Here is a 24032-nt window from a genome sequence, read left to right on the forward strand (position 1 = left end):
TATTTAAGTTAAACAGATGAAGACTTTGTGCATTTGAAAACATCGCATCATGCCATCATTTTTTGCTGCATCTTTTCCCAGGGAGTTCGAAGACTGAGGTTCAACTTTTCTGTGATCTGCAGACATGTCAGGGCCTTGTGTTGTGTAGGAAAGGGCAGAGCTTCCAACAGTGCCATGAGGTTTGGCTTTGTGGGGCCTCCTCACACACTGTGGGGAATTGGGGGACCCTGAGATCTTGTGGATAGGATCCCAGTGTTGGGGAAAGATTATTTCTTCGCGATTACAGGTATTTTTCTGTTCCTGGAGTTTGTGTGGAGTTGAAAACAGGAGTTGTGCTCTTTCACCCTCTCTGCCAGAGGATTTTAGGGTTTAGGAATCAGCTTTGTAAGGGTCAGAAGAACTATGTGAGAAAGCTATTCCTGTGAGAATAGAACCTCAGCCAAATATAAGGTGTTAGGTGATGGATTCCCCCATCACATATCTATCTTAAATATTGGAAGGGTTTTAAAGAGAACATGTATTTGAAAAACATCAGCTTAATAATTGACAGTGAAAGTGAGAGGGATGGACAGAGAGGGTGGAGAGGTGAGACAGAATGCAAAGAGGGGGCCAGAAAAACATGTGTGCATTTTATTTTCTATTTGTGAACAATTTTAAATGTAAGAAAAACTTGGTTGATATTAATATCATTTTTTTCTTTCTTTATATTTGGCTTTTTCTTCCCCTCCAGAAGTGGGCTAAAATTAGGGATTCTCCTGGGAAAGGAGACCGACCATTTTTAATTTACGCCTTTGATGAAAGAGGCAGCACATTTTGCATTTAATTTATTCGAATCTAACTTTTAAAGTCCACCTCAAGAAAATAAGAAACAACACAGCTATAAGATCAATAGGATTTGGAACTTAGACCAGGAAGATTCACAAACATACCTAAAACTTTAGTAGCTAGATATAGAATGAATTCTGAACGTAAAAAAATAAGTTCCTCAGAGCAAGAAATGTGCCCCCAAAGTAGGGTTTATGCCATTTAAACAATGACAAATATGTCATCTATAACTCATATGAAACTAAATTGTTTTAAGAAGCTCCGTGGCAAGACTTTCTTTTTTTCAGTTATAAGTAATATTTTAAGTTATAGTCTCCAAAGAAGGAAACATAAAGTCCTATAGTTCACTTGAAAGCCTTCAGAGACAGATAATTCTGTCAGGTAGGAAGGGTGGAAAATAGGTCAGAAAGAAAGTGAAATGTACAGGCACCAAGACAGCATAAAGTCATTTGGACATTTAAAAATTATAAATGGTGTGCATGAGAAGTTGAACCTATGGGAAAAGACGTTTAGTAGTGCTTTCTCTCTTTTGTAATTTAATATTCACAAAGAAGAAACCTTGGATATATAAGGAAAAGAAATTGGGGAACCATTTCACAATGAGGTAGGAGTGCCTGAAATTTGCCTCAATTAGTGTTTCTTTTTCAATAATTTTTTTTCTGATTATAAAAGTCATACATGTTTATTACAGAAAAAACTAAGATAATGTGGAATGGTATAAAGAGAACATAAAGAACATCGTTAATTTATTTTCCAGAACTCCTCTGTTAACATTTTAGTTTTTTGCCTCCCACTATGGTACATGCATATATATGCCTATACAGCACATGTTGATTTAAAAAGAGAAAATTTTTCACATTGTCAATAGTATTTTTCACATTGTTAGAATAAAAAAAATGAATGACTGCATAGTATTTTATCACATTAGTAGGCCATAATTAAGTAATGCTTCTATTGTCGGTTCCTCCTATTTGTTTATAATTAAATACAAGAAATTATGCTGATAAACACCCTTGTATATAGACTTTTGATACTCATCTCTGATTATTTTCATAAGATATATTCCTAGAGGTGGAATTACTGGATTTAAGGTATGAACATTCCTAAGACTCTTGGTAAACATTGCTAGTTCACTGTCTTAGCAGTAGTATATAGAAATACCCATTTATTTCACCTTGCCTTCATTGAGATTTATTGTCATTTAAAAAATCTTTGCCAATTTGAAAGGCAAGAATGACATCTGGTAGCTGCCTTAATTCACACAGTTTACTAGTAGTGAGGCAAAACCTTAAAAAAATTATTTCTCAGCAATTTGTGCACTGCTTACATCCTTTTCATGTTTTTCTGTTGCAGAGATATTGTATTCATTAGTGATTTTTAGAAGTGTTTCTCTGGATGTTTAAAGCACTAGTCCTACTCACCCCTTCATTACAACTGTAATGGTTCCAAAGACATGGTTGAGGATGAAATTAATTTAGTATTCTAGTTTGCCTAAATATCACATATGCCATGCCTGAATTATAACTTGATAAAAAATAAGTGCATTTAATTCATATACATACCACTAAAACGGTAGCATATGATTTGTTTCTTTGACTTAAGATCTCACAGAATTTCAGAATGATCATTATTAATTATAATCTGGGAATTTAAGAATCCCTCACATAAACTTGCTTACTTAGCAGATATTTCTTTCTTATTTATGTAGAAAAGTTTGCCAGTTTTTTGAATTTTTGGTCATTCGGATTGGAGTAGAATAACAGTTTATTGCAATGAGAATTATTTTGTTAATCACTTGCAAGTGAGCGTCTGTTCTCTGTAAGATATTTGTGCTAGACAGTAAACAGAGACTGCTAGAAGAGAAGGAATTTAAGATATGCCATTCACTGTGAGACAGATTTACAAGTGCCAAATGAGGGTGGGACAGTGACTGGTAGAGGAGCTCAGAGGAGGGAGCAGGGAGAGATCACTGTGGCCAATGGGGAGAAGGGAACAAAGTCAGATGCAATATGGTGACTGGTCTGGATTGAACTATATTTCAACTTGTGTCGTGGGTTTGTATGAAAGTGTTACACTATCCCTGTTGTGAGGATGGTTGGTCTTGCCACATCTTACATTATAGTTTTTGACTTACTTTTTGGTTGCTGTTGTTTGTTTACATCCCTGTCTTTCCTTCTTGAAATCACAATGTGATAGTAAACCTCATTCACTATCATGTAATACTTACTCTCACGTACGAGAAGGGTAAGTCATCCCTTACCCTTGTGAGGCCATCCACTCCATAGCATGTTGGATGAAACCTACAAAATGGAGAAGAGGTTTCTAGGCAATGTTTATGGAAACCCCAAGACTTTTGGGGAACTACTAAAATCACCAAATCAAATGGAGAGAACCACAAGGGGCAAACACAAATCCACTTATTAGTATGAGACTATTACATTTAGTATTAGTATGAGACTATTACTAAGGGTAATAGTCTCATATTAGTATGAGACTATTACATTTCCAAGGGTGCCTTAGCCTAATTTCCCAGCAGATTGTCTAAGTCTGTGAGCCCCTCACAGTATGGAACCCTCCTTATCAGATATCTCTGCTGGGCTCTGTGGGGGCCTGAAAATGAAACAGAAAGTAGGTCTCTCTGCTGCAGAGGTTTACCCAGTGGCCAGGCAGCAACTCTGCCAGAATATAAAGAAGGTCATGCACTTCGTGTAACAGTGACTCTAGAATCCAATTAAAAAGTTTAGTATAAGGCAGTCATTCCTACTTAATCCGATCACAGTTTAATGCAATCCTTTTCTTATTTCAGTCAGCGCCTTTGGAGCCAAATCAATTGTATGTCTTTGTTTCCACGTTTTCCTCGGTAATTTGATCACCTTCAGCCGTTAAAAAACAACAAAAAAAGCTCAATTGGGAAATCTGGCAACATCTTTTACGAATTGCCACATAACATAAAGTCAGCAAACTCCAGAACGGCTAGCTCCAAAACAGACATGACAGAAACCAAAAATTCAGTGGAAACAAAAGCAGAAAAGGGTAAGGCAGAGCTGAAGAGGGAAATTCTTGCAAAGAATCTTGACTCAGCATGAGCTGATCAAATACTGTTAATTACTTCTCTGTATAATCATCCCAACTCGCTTGAAGGCCGTACAATGTTGGTGCTGCTGTTGGCATCATGGATGCCAGTCTCCCAGTCAAAATGATAGACATAATATTGATGCATTTCTCTGAAGCTGACAGTACCTTTCAGCAGCGAAGACACCTTTCATTTGCTTTGCAAGGGCATCACAGTGAGCTTCCCATATGGCAATTTGGCATTTACCTTGTGAGTGGTCGTGGAATATTGCTTAAGGAAAGGCTGAGAAGGCCAATGATGCAAAAATAACCCCTTTTATTCTATTGGAATTTGAGTAATTCCAAATATGTACATGCCCATTATAAAGTTTAGAGTAGACTCAGATGGTTAATTCTGCAAATTGAATGATTTCTGACTGTCCATAATGGAATAAGAGGATTACTTTTGTCTGTGTAAATATGGGTGAGATTGACAAGCTGCAAGTCCTAGTGATTGCAAATTACCCATTTCACATAGCTTTCAGAGCCTAGGTACCTGAGGATGTCTATGGCGCTGGTACAAGTCATTAAAAAGAGAATAAAAAAAAAGTAAATTGAAAAATATGCCAAATGGCATATGTCAGTTCCTCTTTCAATATGCCAATCATATCTGGGAGAACAGCGTGAGCTGCCCTTGAGAGGGTTACCTATGCGGTCCTTAACGTGGTCTATGAGACACTTCTCAAGAAAGCTTGAGCGGGGCTGAGTCCTTCCTTTATTAAAGTCACCTAAGTCAAGCTCCTCACCATACTCATTTCAGAGTCTAAGTTCTGTGTACCCACATATTTTATTTTGTCCCACTCCACAGGGAAGCACTGAACGGCTTTACTAGGCATACACCTAACTTTGAGGATGTGTGTGTATACCAGAATACACCTCACTAGGGGAAGGGGGAGAGGTAGAGCCAGACTCTTCTTTGTGTCTGAGTTGGGAGGAGGGAAATGGAACTCAGTAATGTGATTCCCATCAGCATCTAGACCTTTAATCTATACAAATGAAATACTCAATTTAATAGAATTCTAAAAGTAAAACAAATGCTTTGTTCTCAGTGAATCTGCCATGCAGAGTTGCTCTTGGCAGTACATCAACCGTACTTGAAATGTCTTTAAGTGGGTATTTTTTTATTGTGCTTTTCATCCTAACACATCTTTTGAGCTGTTAGAGTCTCGAACAGAGAAACAGGAAGGCCGAGCTCCTCTCTGAATGCCAGGTCTGTTTTGCTCTATGGTCTTCATTTGCTGACTTAGCAATAAAGAACTTAATGAACTTAATAAATATGTTGGCCACACTACAATACAGTTTAGAAGCTAAAAAGGAACAGAGCAAACGAAAATGAGTTTGAGATAGAAAGGAAAGAAATACAGCATAGGGAAGTGTTTGTAATGAAAGGTATTACAGTTGCTACCAAAGTGAAACTATCGCTTTGGGGAAATCAGGTGCCAAAAAGTGCCATCGAGGGTGGAAGTGAAGAAATAATACTATTTATTGAGCATTTACTATGTTCTAGGTACTGGGCTATAAGCTTTCCACATAATATTTCATCTGAACCTCAGCACATCCCTGTGAATTTTATTTATTTATTTATTTTTGCGGTACACGGGCCTCTTGCTGTTGTGGCCTCTCCCGTTGCGGAGCACAGGCTCCGGATGCACAGGCTCAGCAGCCATGGCCCACGGGCCCAGCCGCTCCGTGGCATGTGGGATCCTCCCAGACCGGGGCACAAACCTGTGTCCCCTGCATCAGCAGGTGGACTCTCAACCACTGCGCCACCAGGGAAGCCCACATCCCTATGAATTTTAAAGAGGAAATTAAAGTCTAGACGGCTTGTCACACAGTAAGAGGCTCAAACTGGGATCTACCTGACTTCACGATCTACTGCTTAATTTTGGCAGATTTGTTTTTGTATTTTTTGGTGCACCAGAACATTAATATTTTAACTGGTGTATCCAAAGTATAACTCTTTTTGTATTTATTAGCTTTTTCATGTGTATATGTAGAATTTAAAAGCATTTACTGGCTTTCAAATTTTATTTAGGCCTATTTAATTTGGAGTGTTTTCTTCATTGGAAACTATGCAAAAATTTTGGAGCGACTTTTTCAGTAGTTGAAATGCATACTCTGGGGTCTGATGTGTGCAAGAGAAAAGTGAATCCTTGTTTACTCTCTGCTTGTAGCCATGAAGTCTCTGTGCTGAAATGTTGCATTAAGAACGAGTCGACAAAAATGATTTGACCAGTTTTCAGGGGTGCATGATTTTTGCTGTCAGTCTTAGGGACTGGATGGATACTCTGCTGCCCAGCAGACAGAAGTACATTTGACACAGAAGATGGTCAAGGATGGAGACTCTACCTCCTGTCAGAGCCTAGCTTGCTCACTGTCATATCCATGTGATCTCAGGGCCAGGTGGGTCTGGGGACTCACAGCCCACAAGGGTCTTTTTCCCCAGAGAAAGACTTTTGGGTTCCAAGTTATTAGTCGTCATTGAAGAAAAGAGTCCTTGTTTAGTTGCATCCTTACCTTCTTCCTCTTCCATCTATGTGAACTCTTGTGCAAAATGCCATTGGCGGCTTCCTTGGTGGCGCAGTGGTTGAGAGTCCGCCTGCTGATGCAGGGGACATGGGTTCGTGCCCCGGTCGGGGAAGATCCCACATGCCGCGGAGCAGCTGGGCCCATGAGCCATGACCTCTGAGCCTACGCATCCGGAGCCTATGTTCGGCAAAGGGAGAGGCCACGGCGGTGAGAGGCCCGCGTACGGAAAAAAAAAAAAAAAGCTATTGGAATAGAGTAGGTCTTGACTCTAATCTTCTAGGAACTTAGAATCCACTGGGAAAGATAAGACATAATCTCTTGAAAAATAAGATTAGAGGAGGAAAGAAATAAGCTCCTGGTTCCTTCCCCACTTCTCTCAGGAACTGGCCCTGGTGCCTTGGTCATGAGGGTAGTGGCTTAGTCCTTCTGCTCATTGCTGTGTCCCCACGGCCACCACAAAGATGCTTAGTAAACACATACTGAAGGAATGGATGGGCTTAGCAGCTGGGAAGGGCTTCCTAGAGGCGAGTGGGATCTAAGATAGTTCTTTATAAGAGGGGTTTTATAAGTATGTGTTGGAGCAGAGAGAAAATCAGGAAAGTATAAGGTCAGTTTGGGGAGAACTGTTTTGGATGAAGTGAGGGGCTAATGAAGGAAAATTCTGAGATATTGTCAGAAAAATAGGTGGGCACCACATTTTGGTGGGCGTTGAGGTTCTGACCAGGGAATGCTCAGAGCCTGTGCCATGTGTTGTCCTTGGGAGTCGATTAGAGCTTACAGTGTATAGCAAACCAGTGATGTGATCAGACTCCCCAAGCCCAGGAGACAATTCCCATGCCTACCTTCTAAATTTTGGTTTTTTTTGGCCACGTGGCAGGTGGGATCTTAGTTCCCCGACCACAGATCAAACCCATGCCCTCTGCCATAGAGTGCAGAGTCTTAACCACTGGACTGCCAGGGAAGTCCCTACTTTCTAAATTTTTGTTACTCACATAGGTGAATTTTTTTTTTTTTTTTTTTTACTTTCACTGAGTAGATGGACTGTTTGATAAGAAGCCATTGCAATTTGGTGACATCTATCACTACACTCCAGTTAGTTGCATTGATATTATTGGACCTGTTTTAGCTGGTTTCTATTCCTGGTCACTTGAGGAGGAACTCCTTGCCTGAATTATACTTTTGCTTTTGCCGGATCTCTCTGTAGAAGAATAGGTAGGGAAAAGGAAAAGAAGGTTAATGAATAGTCGCTGAACCATGGACATCTGCCAGTCACTTTTACATATATAATTTTATCAATTTGTTACACTGAATATAGCTATCTTAACCTGAAGAGCATTGAAAATGCATGGAAAATGTTTAAAAAGGTGAACCCATTAGAGAAAGGAAAAATAAGATAAGAAAAAAATAAAGGAAGCCGTGGAGTTTTTTGCCCAAAATGCCTGACCTGAGGACTTGTATACTTGCTAGAGGTGGTGACACATCAGCCTTGGGCTCAGGGCTTTGTGACTTCATTGCAAAGAGGGAAACATGATGAATGATATGGTTCACAGTGCTTGTGAGATAAAAAGAAATCAATTACTCAGGAGCAGCTCAGCTAGTTCTGGAACCTGAGAGAAAATGCTCCCACGAGTCCTCACAAAGAAGACTCTGAAACATTTTAGTCAGGCTGCCAGTGGGAAGGAGTAAGGAGTGAGCTGAGACTCCCCGCTGCCTGGAAGCAGCCCGAGGTGGTAGCTGGGGGCAGGGCCAAGCTGTCATCTGTAGTCCCTCAATGCCTCAGCAATACCTTTGTAACGAACTTTCTGAGATACACTCTTTATCCCGGTCATATCACAGTCTGCAGTTATTATGTTTATTTGTTTATTATTTCTTCTCCCCAATAGATTGTAATCTGCACAAGGGCAGGGACTCTAAATGCCTTATTTATCCTTTCATCTCCATATAGCACAAAGTCTGATATATATTAGGAGCCTAATAAATATTTACTGAATGAAGGAGTAAAAAGAACTGGTGGGGAAGTGTACCCTAAGGTAACTGAATTAGTTGGCCTGTTGAAAGGGATTTTTAAAAAATATATAATTTAATTAATTAATTTATTTATTTATTTTTGGCTGTGTTGGGTCTTCATTGCTGTGCGTGGGCTTTCTCTAGTTGCAGCAAGCGCGGGCTACTCTTCGTTGCGGTGTGCGGGCTTCTTGTTGTGGTGGCTTCTCTTGTTGCAAGCACAGGCTCTAGGCGAGCGCAGGCTTCAGTAGTTGTTTCACGTGGGCTCAGTAGTTGTGGTTTGTGGGCTCTAGAGCGCAGGCTCAGTAGTTGGGGCGCACAGGCTTAGTTGCTCTGTGGCATGTGGGATCTTCCTGGACCAGGGCTTGAACCCGTGTCCCCTGCATTGACAGGTGGATTCTTAACCACTGCGCCACCAGAGAAGTCCCGAAAGGGATTTTTAACTAATAGCTAGATACACTAGTTTGCTAGCCATACGACTATTTGGAATGTTTACCTAGAATGATTGATCTAGGAGCAGCTGATAGAAGACATTCTTCTTGCCCGTGATCAGATAGCATCAGATGGTCAATTGTCTATGGTACTCATCCCACACAATTTTTAGAGTAAATTTTATAATCCATATCTTACCAGTGAGGACACAAAAGCTCAGCGAGTTTGAATTATAGATTTATTTTCTACTTATATAAAAATAATGAAAAATGTATTTTTTAATCAAGACATCTTCATGAGTATATCATATAATTTAGCTGTGGTACCTGGGGCAGCTACATTCAGAGGCATTAGTTAAATGTTAGGCACTTCTAAAATAATCAAGGTGTTTGTGGAAACCAGTTACATGGTTAAATTTTTCTTGCTTCCTTTTTGAATATGAATGGCTGTCATTTCTGGTAAGAGAACATGTGTATCCATTTCCTGTGGTGGCCGATTAAGGGCTGTGTCTTCCCACCCTGCAGAGACACGGAATACAAAGGGCTGCAGCTCTCCCTGGATCAGATCTCAGCCTCCAAACCAGCCTTCTCCTATGCAGGCAGCTCCACTCCTGCCATGACTGACAGCAGAAAGGGGGCCAAGTCCAGACTCTCCAGCTCAAAGTCAAAGTCCAGGACTTCCCCATACCCTCAGGTAGGTGCACGGCCATTTGGCCACTTCCTGTTTCTGTGACTTTCCTCTCACAGGAGAGGAAGTATTGAAGCTGTTTGGAATTAATTATCTGGCTTTAGTACATTTAAAACTTCTATAAATCTGGAAAGCTTTCTAAAAATATCTTCTTCCTTTAAAATAACTGTGCTAGTAAAAATTTGAAGTGATCTTGTGGTTTACTGCTTTTATATGAAGGTTGTGAGAGACTTAGTGGCAGTCAGAGCCATAACTTTATTTCAAGGAGATTGGTCCTAAATTTTTTCCTCTACACTGATTAACCAGAAAGAAGTAGCCAATATAGAAAAATATGGAAAACAAGAGCTTGATGTAGAAAATTGAATCTTAGGACAGGAACTGAAGTCAAAGGATAAATTGAGAGGTGGAGGCAAAAAGATCAAGGATACATTTCACCATGAGATTTGAGCACAGATGGACTATTTATGGGGAGGAATGAAACAAAGAGGGTCTTCCAGATGGCAGGAATGGTAGAAAAAGCAGCCCTCTTCTCATCTTTGCAAGGTGGTGAGCTGATGAGACCCAGAGGAGGTATTCCAGAAACACTGCAAGGTACAAAGATGAGTCCTGATGCTCAGAAGGAAAAAAAGAATGTCTTTCTTCATTAGCCACTGAGATATAGAAGCTTGTCTGCATCAAGGTGTAGGGACAACTCTCTGCTGGCCTGAAGGAAGTGGGACAGAACTGAGGATTTCCCACACTCCATACCCTGTGACCACCTCCACCTTTAAGGGTGCCACATCCAAATTCCTGCAGTTCATTAGAGTAACTCAGGAGATGATTCCTGGGCTAGTATAAAACCAAGCTGAATTCAGAGGCATTTCATCAAGGTGGTCTTTATCATTTGTGTTTCTAAATATATTTTTTTAAGTAAAAATGGCAAACCAGTGAGTCCAGAAACTATTATTTTCTTACTTATCAGAGCTATATTATTCTGTTGACTTCTACAAGTGGGCACTGCTTGAGGAAATATCATTCATTGAACTAATGGTCACTAAGAAGCTACTATTTGCTAGATTATTTTAGCAGCTTGGTGTGTGAAGGTGAGAAGATCATGGGCCCCAAGGGACTGATGTCTGGTTCCACAGAGACCAGATTTCTTTACCCTGACAAAAGGGAGGGGAGTAGATGTGTGATGCCTGGACATTTTTCTTTTTTCTTTTTTTTTTTGCGGTACGCGGGCGTCTCATTGTTGTGGCCTCTCTCATTGCGGAGCACAGGCTCCGGACGCTCAGGCTCAGCAGCCATGGCTCATGGGCCCAGCCGCTCCGCGGCATGTGGAATCTTCCTGGACCGGGGCATGAGCCCGTGTCCCCTGCATTGGCAGGCGGACTCTCAACCACTGCACCACCAGGGAAGCCCTAGACATTTTTCAATGTACACCCTTTTTTATGAGACTGAGCACGTTACTTATAAAGTGCATTTTAGTTCAAGTCACTATGGAGGAGGAGTTGCTTCTTTTTATTGAATATCTGAGCAGCTTTTCTTATTACTATCTTGTACCTTGGGAAAAGAGTTTTACTGTCTCTGTTTAGTACTTGGAAGGATGAATTACTCCTTTGGGTAATTCTATCCTTATATGGATAGGAGTGCTGGACACTTAGATGAAAGGAGAATTTAAATTAGGAAATACTAAGTTAAGAAGGAATTTGTCTATTGTTATATAGAAATTAAGCCACAAAAACAAAATCTCCCCACTGGACATCCAAAACCTCATTGCCTATGTTTTCTTTCATGCTCAGCTCTTAAGTCTAAAATTTCTTTAGTTTACTCTAATTGTAGACCAGCTACACATTTTTTAAAAAATGTTTTAACTGACATTAGACTGCTCCTTGTGTTTATGTGGGGAGGAGTTAATTTGAAAGTTGTACATGTTTCATAGTTTTAAAAAAAAGCAATGCAGAAGAGTGGAAAGTAGAAAATCACCCACTGTTTCCTCCTTTTCCCTCTCCAAAATGGTGGTTTCTTCTAGAAATATTCTATGATGTATCTATAAAAATCAATCACATGCACACACATATATCAACATAGGGTTTCTCTTGACTTTTTTGTGTTCATTTTTGTGATTAATACTTATATAAATGTAATCCTTAGAATTTTGGCCCTATGTCTCATTTGAAATCTCAGTCATGAATTAAGTTCACTTAACATTTATGTGCCTAGTAAAGGTTATTCTTTAATTATGTTTGCTTTAGATAATCATGGTGCTAGGTCAATCCTTGACTGAGTTTCTAGTACATGGGCTACTAATATGTAGAAATCAGAAATGGAACACAGTCTTGCCTTCGAGGAGCCACTTGTGTAGACAGAAAAAGGAACAGTCTTTGCAGTGAATTGTCATGGGGTGAGCAGAGGGTCCTCTGGGGACACAGTGGAAAAGCGTGACATCCAGGACAAGCTCATCTGTTTCTGCTGGAAGAAAACAACTCAGTACCACCATCTTGTATTTTATATCCTCAGAAATTTTAAAGAAAAAAATAATTTAGCTTCTCAAAAGTCTTATTTGGTCCAAATTGCCCTTATATTATTATCTTTTATTATTTTTTAAAAATTTATTTATATTTTTTGGCTGCATTGGGTCTTCGTTGCTGCATACAGACTTTCTCTAGTTGTGGCGAGCAGGAGCTACTCTTTGTTGCGGTGCGCGGGCTTCTCATGACGGTGGCTTCTCTTGTTGTGGAGCACGGGCTCTAGGCATACAGGCTTTAGCAGTTGTGGCACATGGGCTCAGTAGTTGTGGCTCGCGGGCTCTAGAGTGCAGGCTCAGTAGTTGTGGCGTACGGGCTTAGTTGCTCTGTGGCATGTGGGATCCTCCCGACCAGGGCTCGAACCCCTGTCCCCCGCATTGGCAGGCGGATTCTTAACCACTGCGCCACCAGGGAAGTCCCGCCCTTATATTATTAAGGAGTACTCATTCTTCAGTTTTCTTGCATCATTGCTCTTATGTGTCTTAGACTCAGTAAATGCTAGCTGAGTGCCTACATCAGAAAGATGCTACACTGGCCATTGTGATGAATGAGGGTAGAGGGTAGGTGTTGGGTAGAAGGTGCTAGAATATAAAGAAATGGTATAAGAAATGCCCTTAAGTGTTGCAGTACAGTTGGAATGATAAGTTATATACTAGGATAAGGAGTGTATAGAAGATGATGTATACAAAAGGCTTTAGGAGTGGTGTCAGCCTGGATGACTGGGGAGGGTGTTGACCTGATTTTGAGGGTAGAATTCAGGTATATGCACATAAGGGAAAGGAGAGGACACTTCAGAAAGACCAAGATTCTGAAGAGATGCAGGAACACACTGTTGGTGTGACTGGGCCTTTGGGTGAAGTGGGGTAGGGTAGGTCCCTGTGGATAAGGCCAAGGAGTTATATATTTGGAAGCATTCATTGATTAGTGCCAATATCTACTAGGCCAAGGAGTTTAGATTTTGCTGTGTGGAAAACCAGTAAAGGCTTTGAACAGGAAATGAGAGCATTAAGGTGGTGGAAGCAAGGCAGACTACTCGAGATACTCGTTTTAGTAGTTTTGATGTGAGTCTAGGAAGGTCTGAGCTAAAGTTCTCAGCTGAAGTAAAAAGCATCCTAGAGGAAGGATGAATAAAATTATTTTTATCCTTGGCTGCTTGCTCTTCTTCTCATCGTAGTTGCATTTTGATCGTTATAGATTTATTTTGAAGTTATATTTTAAAGCTTACGTTTTTTAGTTAATGACACACTTACACTGAATTTCCCTTTATATTTTAACAGACCCATAATAAATACATTTTTATTCACTGAATGGTCAAGCTTTGCATGGTATTTAATTTTAACTGCTTTTGCCTCTTCTCAAAAATAAAGAGAAAATCTTTTATTTTTTGTTATTTCCATGTTTACATATTTTTAGCATGCAAATTCTCCTCAGGTTTTTTCAAGAGGCCATTTCCAGAGCAAAATTGAGCTCGTAGGGTAACATCTTGTACCTTTTATTAGTTATGAAATGGTGATTTAATGATTCTATCAATATTATTTATTAGGCTCTTTGCTCTATTATATATTAGGCATATCTAGAAATTTCTAACAGACGTTCGAAGCATGGCAAACAGCAACATTGCTTTTTGGAATTATCTAGGCACCCTTATTTGAAGACGTGAGACATGCACAAATTGTAATGAGCTGCCATCACTGAGTTTGTCTGCAGTAGTAGATGAACTTTCAGGTCCCCTCCTGGTATGAGATGCCCTTGGGAATAACTTGATTATATTATAGTCACTTAATGAAAGACTGAATCACCTTTGTACCTCTGTGTATTACTCGGGACAAGAGAGATCAAAATGGAATTGTTTTGAATGGTTTTGGAAAAATTGTTGTAAGAAATATTATAGATAACTTCCAAAGATTCTGCAGCTAGCTACTGTGCTGCTGTAGAGCTATCTTACCACTATGACAGTTGTATTTTATTGTTATTGAGTTTATATTCATGAAAATAGCAACTTATTTTTTTCACAGTTCTGTTGAATTAGAAATGTTGAGCTTATAGAATTTATCTTTCAGATCTTATCTCTAGCAATTGTTAGCAGCAATTGCTAGAGTCTTTTTCACCTATTTTTATGGAACTAGTCATGGCTACTCTAATACAGTTGGAAGTTATCCTGCCATAGTTTAGCCACGTCAATCATGAATAAACTGTCTCCTGATTCCAGTTTCCTTTTAAATTTCTCCTCTTGGCATGTTTATAGTTGTTACGTTTATTAGAGACAGTGCGTGCCCTCCAGTTTTATTGCATCATTCTGTCCTCCTCTTGCTTTTTCCCTAGTCAGTAGTAAGCAATACACTATATAATTCTGTAATAACAGTGCACGCATAAAACCATGTATGCTTCTGAAACCTGAAAATATTTGATCTCTTGTTACAGATACACTGTAACACTTGCAGGTTTAACTCCACATCTGTTACTTTAAATAATCCCATAGAACCCTCTTAATTTTCACTGCCAGCAATCTGGTTTCCTTTTGGTGAAGGTAGAAACTCTCTCCCTGCAAAGGTTGTTTCTGGCCTCAAAAAAAAAAATACATCAGTGACTGCTATGCTGACTTTTTAGGCTACAGAGAACAGAAGGACCAAGAATTTCTCAAGTGTAGTTTTCCCTTACACATAGTAATTTTATCTCTACCAGGATAGATGTCCTTCATTTCATGTTTTATGTTAAATGAAAACATGTAATCCTTGACCGTTACCAACGACAAAAACTTTAATGCATCATGCAAAAAAAAAAAAAAAAAAGGTTATCTTCTCTGAAATTCTTACACTGCAGGCTTGTTTATATTTTCTGGCCATGTCTAAACTTCAGATATCTTCTCTTCTATAGAAGTCTCAGGAGATTATTAAAGTGGACCCTTATGGTCTTTTTAGATTGTCTTCATAAATAAACCTCTAAGTATTATTTTAGAAAGCACTTCACTCAGTAAGGTGAGACCTCTGTGTTACAGATTTGTACTTTGGTTTTTACCAACTCTTGCATTTAGTTAAATATTTATTGTGTACACTAAAATGCTAAAGGTGGGCCCTTAAGGAACCATGTCCATGGTCTCACTGGGGAGGCAAGACCAACATTTTAGAGAGGAATTGTAAGATGTGGCTGGTCATGGGACCTCCAGGCCCCTGCAGCTGCCTTTTCATTCCCTTGGCACATGGTTGGGGGAGGGGCAGACTCCCCATTAATCAGCCTCCTTATACCCCCAAATTTACCTTCCACTACCCTGCTTCTCTCTCTTCACTCAGCCACATGGGTTTCAGGAGGAACCTGGGGCCTTGTTTGAAATAGGCCAGTGAAGTCTGCTAAAAAGCACACACAAATTTGCTGAGGGGATGTGCAAGGTCAAGGAATGGTCTGATTAAGTGAGTCTGCAGAGAAAGTTGACATTTTAGGAGGTGTGATGGATAGAATGGGTGATGAGATGGAAGGAAATAACAATGGGGCCGGGCAAAAGTGGTTGCTTCTAGGACAGTCTACCTGCCATTACAGGGAACTTCTTTGTCCTTCACCTTGCTTGGGAGCACGATAGTATAAATATTTGTAAAGGTAAGGTAACTATTTATGGTAGATAACTAGGTATATGGGATTCGAAATAGGACCAAAAGATGATATACTTTCTTGCTAAATAGTTTACTCAAGGAGGCAGATATCGCAAACAACACTGTTTCATTGGTGTTTACTAAAACATACGATATATAATGATATGTGTTGTGTAAAACGCATTCCCAATAGCGAGAATCCAATGATGACAAATCTCACACAAATTGAAATAAACAGATGGCTGTGTTTAGTCACATTAGATTTATATATTAGGCAGCAGGACTTCATTGAATAAGAAAAGACCAATGAGAAGAAAAAAATGAAAAAAAGTGGCATGAATGAGACTTTGCAAAAATTATAAGATGAAAGGAAGAAAATTTGGAGGCAGTAAATGGGGACTTTAAGATCCTTGAGGACAGGAGATGTTACCCTTGATAACAAGATTGCCTTGGGCACCCAAAAACCCTCAGGACATATTGAGTGAGTGGGTAAATGAATTGATGGATGAGCCCACCAAGGTGAAGTTGATAAGATAGGTGGATAAAGAAACAGAGGAGAGATGAGATGACCTGGGTATATAGCCCTTTCTCCAGAGGCTTACAGATTCAGTGGGGGAGATAAGAATGTAAATGGATAATTTAAACACAGCATAGAATGTATGTGATAAAGGCATGTGTTGGCAGTGGTGTAGCTATGGTGGTGTGTGTTGGGGGCTCACCTGTCCTTCCAGCAGTGAACTGGAGGAGGGAATTGGGGGCTGACAGTGAGAGAACTAATAGCCTCTAAGCTTAGAGACCTTCATGCCATGGGGAGTTTCCAGCAGGTTCAAATTTATTCCTATTTTCAAGGTTTGCAGTGAGCTGCAGGTTGACAGTTAATAAAGCCCTGAACCCCTTGGGCGCACCCTCAAGGACCAGACTCATGCTCCATCTCTAGCTGTGCTCTCCCCCCCTCACCCATTTACCCTTCTTCTCCCATTGCCTGTGTCCCAGGAGCTCCCTCACTCTGGAGGAGTGCAGCGCATCTTAATTTTGTCTCTACTTTGGAAAATTTTCCTCTCCAGTCTTCCCTGCTTCTCAGATTGACCTTAAAAGACCACTGATCAGTGTTTGGAGACTTGCCACAGTCCTAGCTGTCACTCAAGGTCACCTATAATTGGTTCCTAAATTACCTGCACCCTCTGATCTGGCCAGACTTCTCTGCTCACTATTTGCTGAATACCTTGTCCTTTCCTGCTTCCATGCTTGTGCTTATACATTTACTTCTGCCTGCATTGCCTCTATTTCTCAAAATTCTGACTATCTTCTAAGGCCTGGATTGAATGCTGCCTCTTTCATGAAATATAACTGAGTTATATTTCTCCCTTGTGCCTCCATTTATAATAATCTATCTTCTACTGCCTTCTAGATATGTCAGATCTCCTCTCTTGGACTATAATATCTTTGAAAGTAGTTAACAATGTCTACTTCATACCCACCCCCAACCTTGCCCCAGCATCTAGTATGGTGTCCTCCACATATTCACTCACTAAATGTTAATGAAATGAATGAATGGATAAGTAAATACATTAAAAAATTATGCAGATACTTAGCTGGTTGCCTATAGAGACATAAAAACCCCAAGTAGGGAAAATATTCTGCTACTATGGAATTTATAACCTATGTAAAGAGGCAAAAGATACACATGAAAAACAACCTAAGGATGGTTTCATAAATGCCGAATCTTGCAGTACAAATCAAACACCTACCTGCTGAGGGGGAATTAAATGTGGTAGAATCTAGAGGCTCTTTCAAGATTAAAGCTTTGAATGAGCACTCTGGCTCACACTCTAGGGAAGAGAACAGTCCACATCCTGTCCTGAAGTGGGCTTTCTAGTCTCCACGTCTCCACTGTGATCTCCATTGCAACAATGGAGAGAGGTGACAACTGATATTAGCTCTGTGTGTGTATGTGTGTGTTTTGGTTACAAAATAATTGCCCTGATGTGAGTGTCTGTACAAGAAATGCCATTTGGCTCTGTCTTCCATCTCAGGAACCTGTCTTTGTTTACGGGCTCAGCCCTAGTTCCAGGGCCCACTTCCATGATCAGTAGACACTTTCTATTTTTTTTTTTTTTTTTTTTTTTTTTGCGGTACACGGGGCTTTCACTGTTGTGGCCTCTCCTGTTGCGGAGCACAGGCTCCGGACACGCAGGCTCAGCGGCCATGGCTCACGGGCCCAGCCGCTCCGCGGCATGTGGGATCTTCCCGGTCTGGGGCACGAACCCGTGTCCCCTGCATCAGCAGGCGGACTCTCAACCACTGCGCCACCAGGGAAGCCCAGTAGACACTTTCTAGATCACTCTCTTATTCTTTAATAATCTATGTGCATTTTCGGTGCTACACCTTTATATCTAGGAGGGATCGATTTCTTCCATAAGAAAGGGAAAAGTTCTAAATTTTTGGTTTCTTTGTTTAGTTGGTTTGGTTTTTGACCTTTGAACACAAAAGGCCTTGTGAGGGTAATGTTCCTTCATGGTGTGTCTTGACCCTTAGCTCCTCCTCTACCTGATCCCCACTGTCTTTGTCCCGTTCCAGGCTCTTTAGAGCAGGACATCACATTTAGACTGCTTCATCCCTCCTTATTGTCCTTTCAGTCTCTGAGCATTCCTGCTCAGAGTAAACTTCCTGAAATATCATTTACATCGTGTACCTCCCACCCCAAGCCCTACTTAAAAACCTACAGAGGCTCAGTGTTGGTTATGGTATGAAGTCTGATCTCCACAATCGGCCCAGGCTACGTCTTTGCCTCTTCCAGCCACCTCTAGCCCCACCACAACAATTCTCCATTCTAGCTGTGTACTTGCCCTAAGGACACCTTTCCTGTTGAGCTTCTTAAATCCTACCCACCCACCAAAGCACAGCTGCAGCCCACCTCTCATCTCCCCAGATCCCTGGCTATAAGGCATAATTCATGTTAAACACGTCTCTGTTTCATAATGTAGGATGGTTTGGATCTAGGGGAGAGTTAGTGTCCAAAACGACATTGAGCAGTGGGCAAAGCAGCTAAATCAGATGGAACGCCTCTGCTTCTGGCTTAATGGAAATGAAGGCTGGAATTTGTGATTCTGCTCTACAGCTGAACTGAGGAGAAGGGGGGAATGGCTGAATCCACCATCACAATGTGCCTGGGGAAATTTATTTTAACAAAACCTATCAAATCAAATTTTATTAAAACTAAATAGTGAAATTAAAGACAGCAATGCCTTATTTGACAGTGCTTGGTGGGATCTGACCCGCTCATAACGGGACCTTTGTAGAGTTAAGGAAGTTGGATTTGGATATCTTTGTCTAAGAAATTGAGATTTCTTTAATTCTTCCGTCTTTCACAGATTTTTAGGAAACTTCTTTAAGCATGTTGTAGCGCACTGAATTGCAGTGTTTTCCTGGAAGGTCAAGGTCTGGATGTATATTATTTAATAGATAGCTTATGCTCTTTTAGTTTTCCTTATTATTTTACTGTGCTTGGCTTAGAAGATGAGAAGGTAGATCCATCCTTCCATTTACAGACACCAGTTTGAAATTGATTAACTCAGTAGAGGGCCTTTGAGCTTCAAGTTCTTTTTACAAAATTACAAATCTGATAGATCTCCTCTTTTAGTATGCAGAAGGCCGGTAATACGCCTGCCAATCTGTTGGCCCAGTTCTAGGACACTGCCAAGAGCAGCTTGGGCAGCTGTCCTTTGTCCAAACTCAGAATAAACCATTGGAAGGCCAAATAAAGCAGCAGTAAGGGGTTGGAGCAGGTGGCGCCACCTGTATCCATCTAATTCAAGCCCATCTAATCTGCCACTTATATGTGAAAAATCAGAGAGTGAGTCAGAGTATCAGTGAAAAGATGGATGTGGTTCTGGCTTATGCTCAAAGCCCATCATGGAAGAAGATTACCATTAAAACTAGTGCTACTGGTCCTGGAAACCCAGGATTTATCCAATGAGCTAGAGTCATTTCTATATTACCTATGCAAGTTGGGATATTCTTGATCATTTACAGCTGTGTGTGCCAGGACATAAAGGGCCTAATTAAATGTTTATTACCTGTTTAAAATCTTCAGTGCAATGAAGATGCCTGCCAGCCTTTAGGACTTTACCTTCGGATTTATAAGAGGATGTGGATTGTGGATTTCATGGTTGGGAACAGCTCTCTCCATATGGAACCTTATAGGAGAGTCCTTATAGAGTTACACTGGAGGAAAACTGGCCTCTGGTTCCGAGTGCTGATTCCCTTCCAGCTGCATGTCAACCTGACAGCCAATGAGATGTCGACTATGCTTACTTTTCTGTGAGAAAAATGAGTGAACCAAATCCCAGGAACATTTTTGTAACTGTTGGTGGGGGGTTGGATTAAGAGAAGCCCTAAGTCATTTCAAACCACATTTGAGGCATATTAAAAAACTTCTCATGTTTCTACTTCATGAAATATATCAGGAACTTACAGGTATGAAAGATTTCTCACCAGAATATTCTTTGAGCTAAAAATAACTAAAATGTGGATTAAAGGTAAAAACAACATCACAATAAATAACAGATTATACTATAAGTGGAGCAAATCATAACAATAATGAGTGAAAATCTTGTGAACCATTCTTAAAAATTGATTTTGAGAAGATGACAATTTATACCATTTTCTAAAATGAGGGGAGAAATGGCCAAAATATTTAAAATTTTTAATAATTGAATTTTGAGTGAGTATTTGCTTTCTAATTATTTACAGTGTAAATGGAAATATTTATTGCTCAGTTCCTCTAGTGAAGCCATCCTTGACTCTGGAATGTGACTCAAGATTGATATTTTTTCCTTTTAAAATGTATTCTCTAATTTTTCTTGAAGGTTTCCTTCCTTACAATTTCTAGGTAGTAAAATTTTTCAAGTCAGAAATGGAATCTATTATTTGACTGCTGTTGAGTTACAGTATCACAGGCAAATGTTTTCAGTCTGCCTCCCAGATTAGCAAAATAACTTGCATAATTGTCATTTTAAAATGCATTTGATTTTGACATTAGTTTTTCTCTTACCCTTATGTTTATCGTTGAGAAGACCCCCGGCAATTTCCAATGTGTGTAAGCCAAAGCCGTTCTTTACAGTAAACATGACTCCTGTTCAAGGGAAGCATCCCCAGCAGTGGGGGTTATTTTAATGGACATGCTGTATTACTTTAATCTAACCCTTTTACCATCTGTTCTTCCCATAACAGTGAATGAAAAAAAAAAAGGACATATTTTATGTTTCAGGGTTACATTAGTAAAAAGTAAGATAAAAGTGATTTAAAAGCATGCATATGTTCTTAGTACAATGCAGTCTGCATCTGTGATGTTTTTTCTCATGGTTCAGATACAAATCAAGAGGAAAGCTGCTCATGCCCGATAGAGTGAAAGTTTTTCATGGAAAACAGGACTTTACCATAAGAGGGTCTCTCTCTATATTTTACAGCTAAAAATGATAGGTCTCTCTCTATATTTTACAGCTAAAAATGATAAAAATAAAAACCTCAGTGAGCTGCCAGAATAAAAATAGATAACTGTAGCATCTATTGTTGGAACATCTGGTATTTTTCCTGAGTTGGCTTGCTGCTGCCACATCCAGATGAATGCAGAGCACCTGTCTGGAACATGCTCTTGAGGCAGGAATGAATCTCATGACTGTTTTCAAAAGGGGAATATCTGTGTTGTAATTGTGGTGGAAGAACGCTTCAGTGCTATGAGGACGTAACCAAGGCTGTGTGGTGTTGGTCTACTGGAGTGTAGAGGTTGGAGAAAACCCCCTTTGTTAAGAACATGCTTAGGGACCTGGGATCCATTCCTGCATAGAGGGTAGGACACTGCTGTCTTTGTTATCTAGGTACCTAAGTCTAGATGAGTCCAGGATTCTGGAAGGAGTAAGGGCTCTGGAATTGCATCTCTCCTCTTAAACTTCCTAATCATGTGAACTTGGGCAGTTCTGTTTTTTGTTTTTTTGGGTTTTTTTTTTGAGCTTCATTTGCTGCATCAGTAAAGGGATTAATGATACTTTTAAGATGTTGTGAGCATTTAATAAGATAATGTCTGTGGGATCTCAGTATGGTGACCAGAGCATAGCAAGTATTTGATAATGGTAGCTATCGTTATTGTCATGGGCATTAGTTAGCATAGGCGAATCATATGGTAAATTGCCTGTTAGTCATAGTTCACTTTCCCTTCCCAAGCAGCTACAGTGTTAAAAGTGATAGCTCCCTTCTTTGAACTCCTAAACGGTACTGTTTTTTTCTTCATTCCGGCCCTTGCCATTTTTCAACTTGTATTAACGTTATGTTCTGTGGGTTATTTATACCCCTCCTAATATGAACACCTTGAAGGTGGGGCTGTATTTCTCACATCACTTGGCACACTGCCTTGCAAATACTAGGTACTCAATAAATATTAGAATGAATCATAGAATGAATTATTATAAATAGCTCCCATTGAATGCATGTAAAACCCCAGCTGATGGCTCAGATCTTTAACCGGTTGAGGTATCAGTCTCTTCTAGAAATAATGATTCTTTCATGAGCCCTGAATCTCAGAGAGGAGCTGGGGGATGTGGCTGGCATCTGACCTCTATTTCTGGCAGGCATCCAAGCTCTTTGCCGGTCAACGTTAGCCCACCTTTGGTGGGTGACATTTGGTTTCATAGTTATTAGAACCAGGGCATCCTTCGTCTAACTCTTTTTTTTTGGCCGTGCGTCATGTGGGATCTTAGTTCCCTGACCAGGGATGGAACCCACGTCCCCCTCAGTGGAAGTGCGTTGTCTTAACCACTGGACTGCCAGGGAAGTCCCCTGACTCATTTTTAAATTTACCAATATGAAAGCCTGTTTTGAAAATTAAATTTTAAATAAGAAATAGGGGTAAATTAAGGTGCAGAGTATTCATAATAGTAACAACTTTTCTAAGAAAGAGAAACAGAGGTTTCCGCAAAATTAACCAAAAATTAGTTTCAGTGAACTTTCTTTGTTGATGTAACCTAATTAAAATAGGGAATCGAATCACTCAGTTTCTTAGCTTTAAACAAAGGAGGAAGTGTTGTTACCTTTTCAAAGGAAGAAGAGCAGATATTCTATAGCTCCTAAAATGTGATTTTGTTTTACCTGAAAATAGTCTAGATATCAACAATTGCTAGGAGAACCAACCACAGGTTCCAGCTAGCTAATCGATCATGAGTGTCACTCTCGCTCCACCCTTAAAACAGATCTGTGGGCTTTTAGTCAAAGTTTAAGTGATAAGAATCGTTGGTACCAAAGAGCAGTTCAACTCTGAAAATCAGAGCATTTGGAAGAAAAGGCCCTAATGTTTAAGTGATTGGCCAGTGACCTGATTTCTTTTTGCAGCTGGGATGTTGATTTTTTAAAAAATTTTTATATTGAAGTATAGTTGATTCACAGTATTGTGTTGGTTTCAGACGTACAGCAATTGTGATTCAGTTATATGTATATATAATATATTTCAGATTATTTCCATTATAGTTTGTTATAAGATTTTGAATATAGTTCCCTGTGCTATACAGTAAATTCTTGTTGCTTATCTATTTTATGTATAATAGCTTATATCTGTTAATCCCATACTCCTAATTTATCCCCCCCCCCTTTTCCCTTTGGTAACCATAAGTTTGTTTTTTATGTCTGTGAGTCTGTTTCTGTTTTGTATATAGATTCATTTGCATTATTTTTTAGATTTCACATATAGGTGATATCATATAATATTTGTCTTTGAGTTGCTTCACTTAATATGATATTTTCTTGGTCCATCCATGTTGCTGTAAATGGCAATATTACATTCTTTCTTATGACTGAGTAATATTCCATTGTAAATATACACCACATCTTCTTAAACAGATCACCTGTTGATGGGCACTTGGGTTGTTTCCATGTCTTGGCCTATTGTAAATAATGCTGCCATGAACATTGGGGTGCAAGTATCTTTTCAAATTAGAGTTTTATTTTTCCCAGATGTATACTCAGGAGTGGGATTGCAGGGCCATATGGTAGTTCTATTTTTTGTTTTCTAAGGGACCTCCATACTGTTTTCCATAGTAGCTGCACCAATTTACATTCCCACCAACAGTGCACAAGGGTTCCCTTTTCTCCACAAGAGATGTGGATTTCTTTATCCTTTAACATACATGTTTTATCTCTGGCATGCCTGTAGAATGGGACTGAAAATATGGCCTCTAGATCAGCCGTCCCCAACCTCTTTGGCACCAGGGACCAGTTTCGTGGAAGACAGTTTTTCTGGGGACGGAGGGTGCCTGGGGGCGGGGCATGGTTCAGGCAGTAACACGAGCAATGGGGAGCGGCAGGTGAAGCT

General features: G+C 39.9%; 1 protein-coding gene across 1 annotated transcript in view; it reads left to right on the plus strand.

Moving 5' to 3' along the window:
• The window catches only part of SIM1 (SIM bHLH transcription factor 1), a 66977-nt gene that overhangs the window by 30914 nt on the left and 12031 nt on the right, over nucleotides 1–24032 (plus strand). The window contains exon 9 of the mRNA XM_065888727.1: nucleotides 9426–9594. Coding sequence (XP_065744799.1) covers nucleotides 9426–9594 — 169 coding nt within the window. The remainder of the gene's footprint in view (nucleotides 1–9425; nucleotides 9595–24032) is intronic.

Source organism: Phocoena phocoena, chromosome 12, assembly GCF_963924675.1.
Source record: "Phocoena phocoena chromosome 12, mPhoPho1.1, whole genome shotgun sequence".
NCBI classification, from domain to species: Eukaryota; Metazoa; Chordata; class Mammalia; order Artiodactyla; family Phocoenidae; genus Phocoena; species Phocoena phocoena.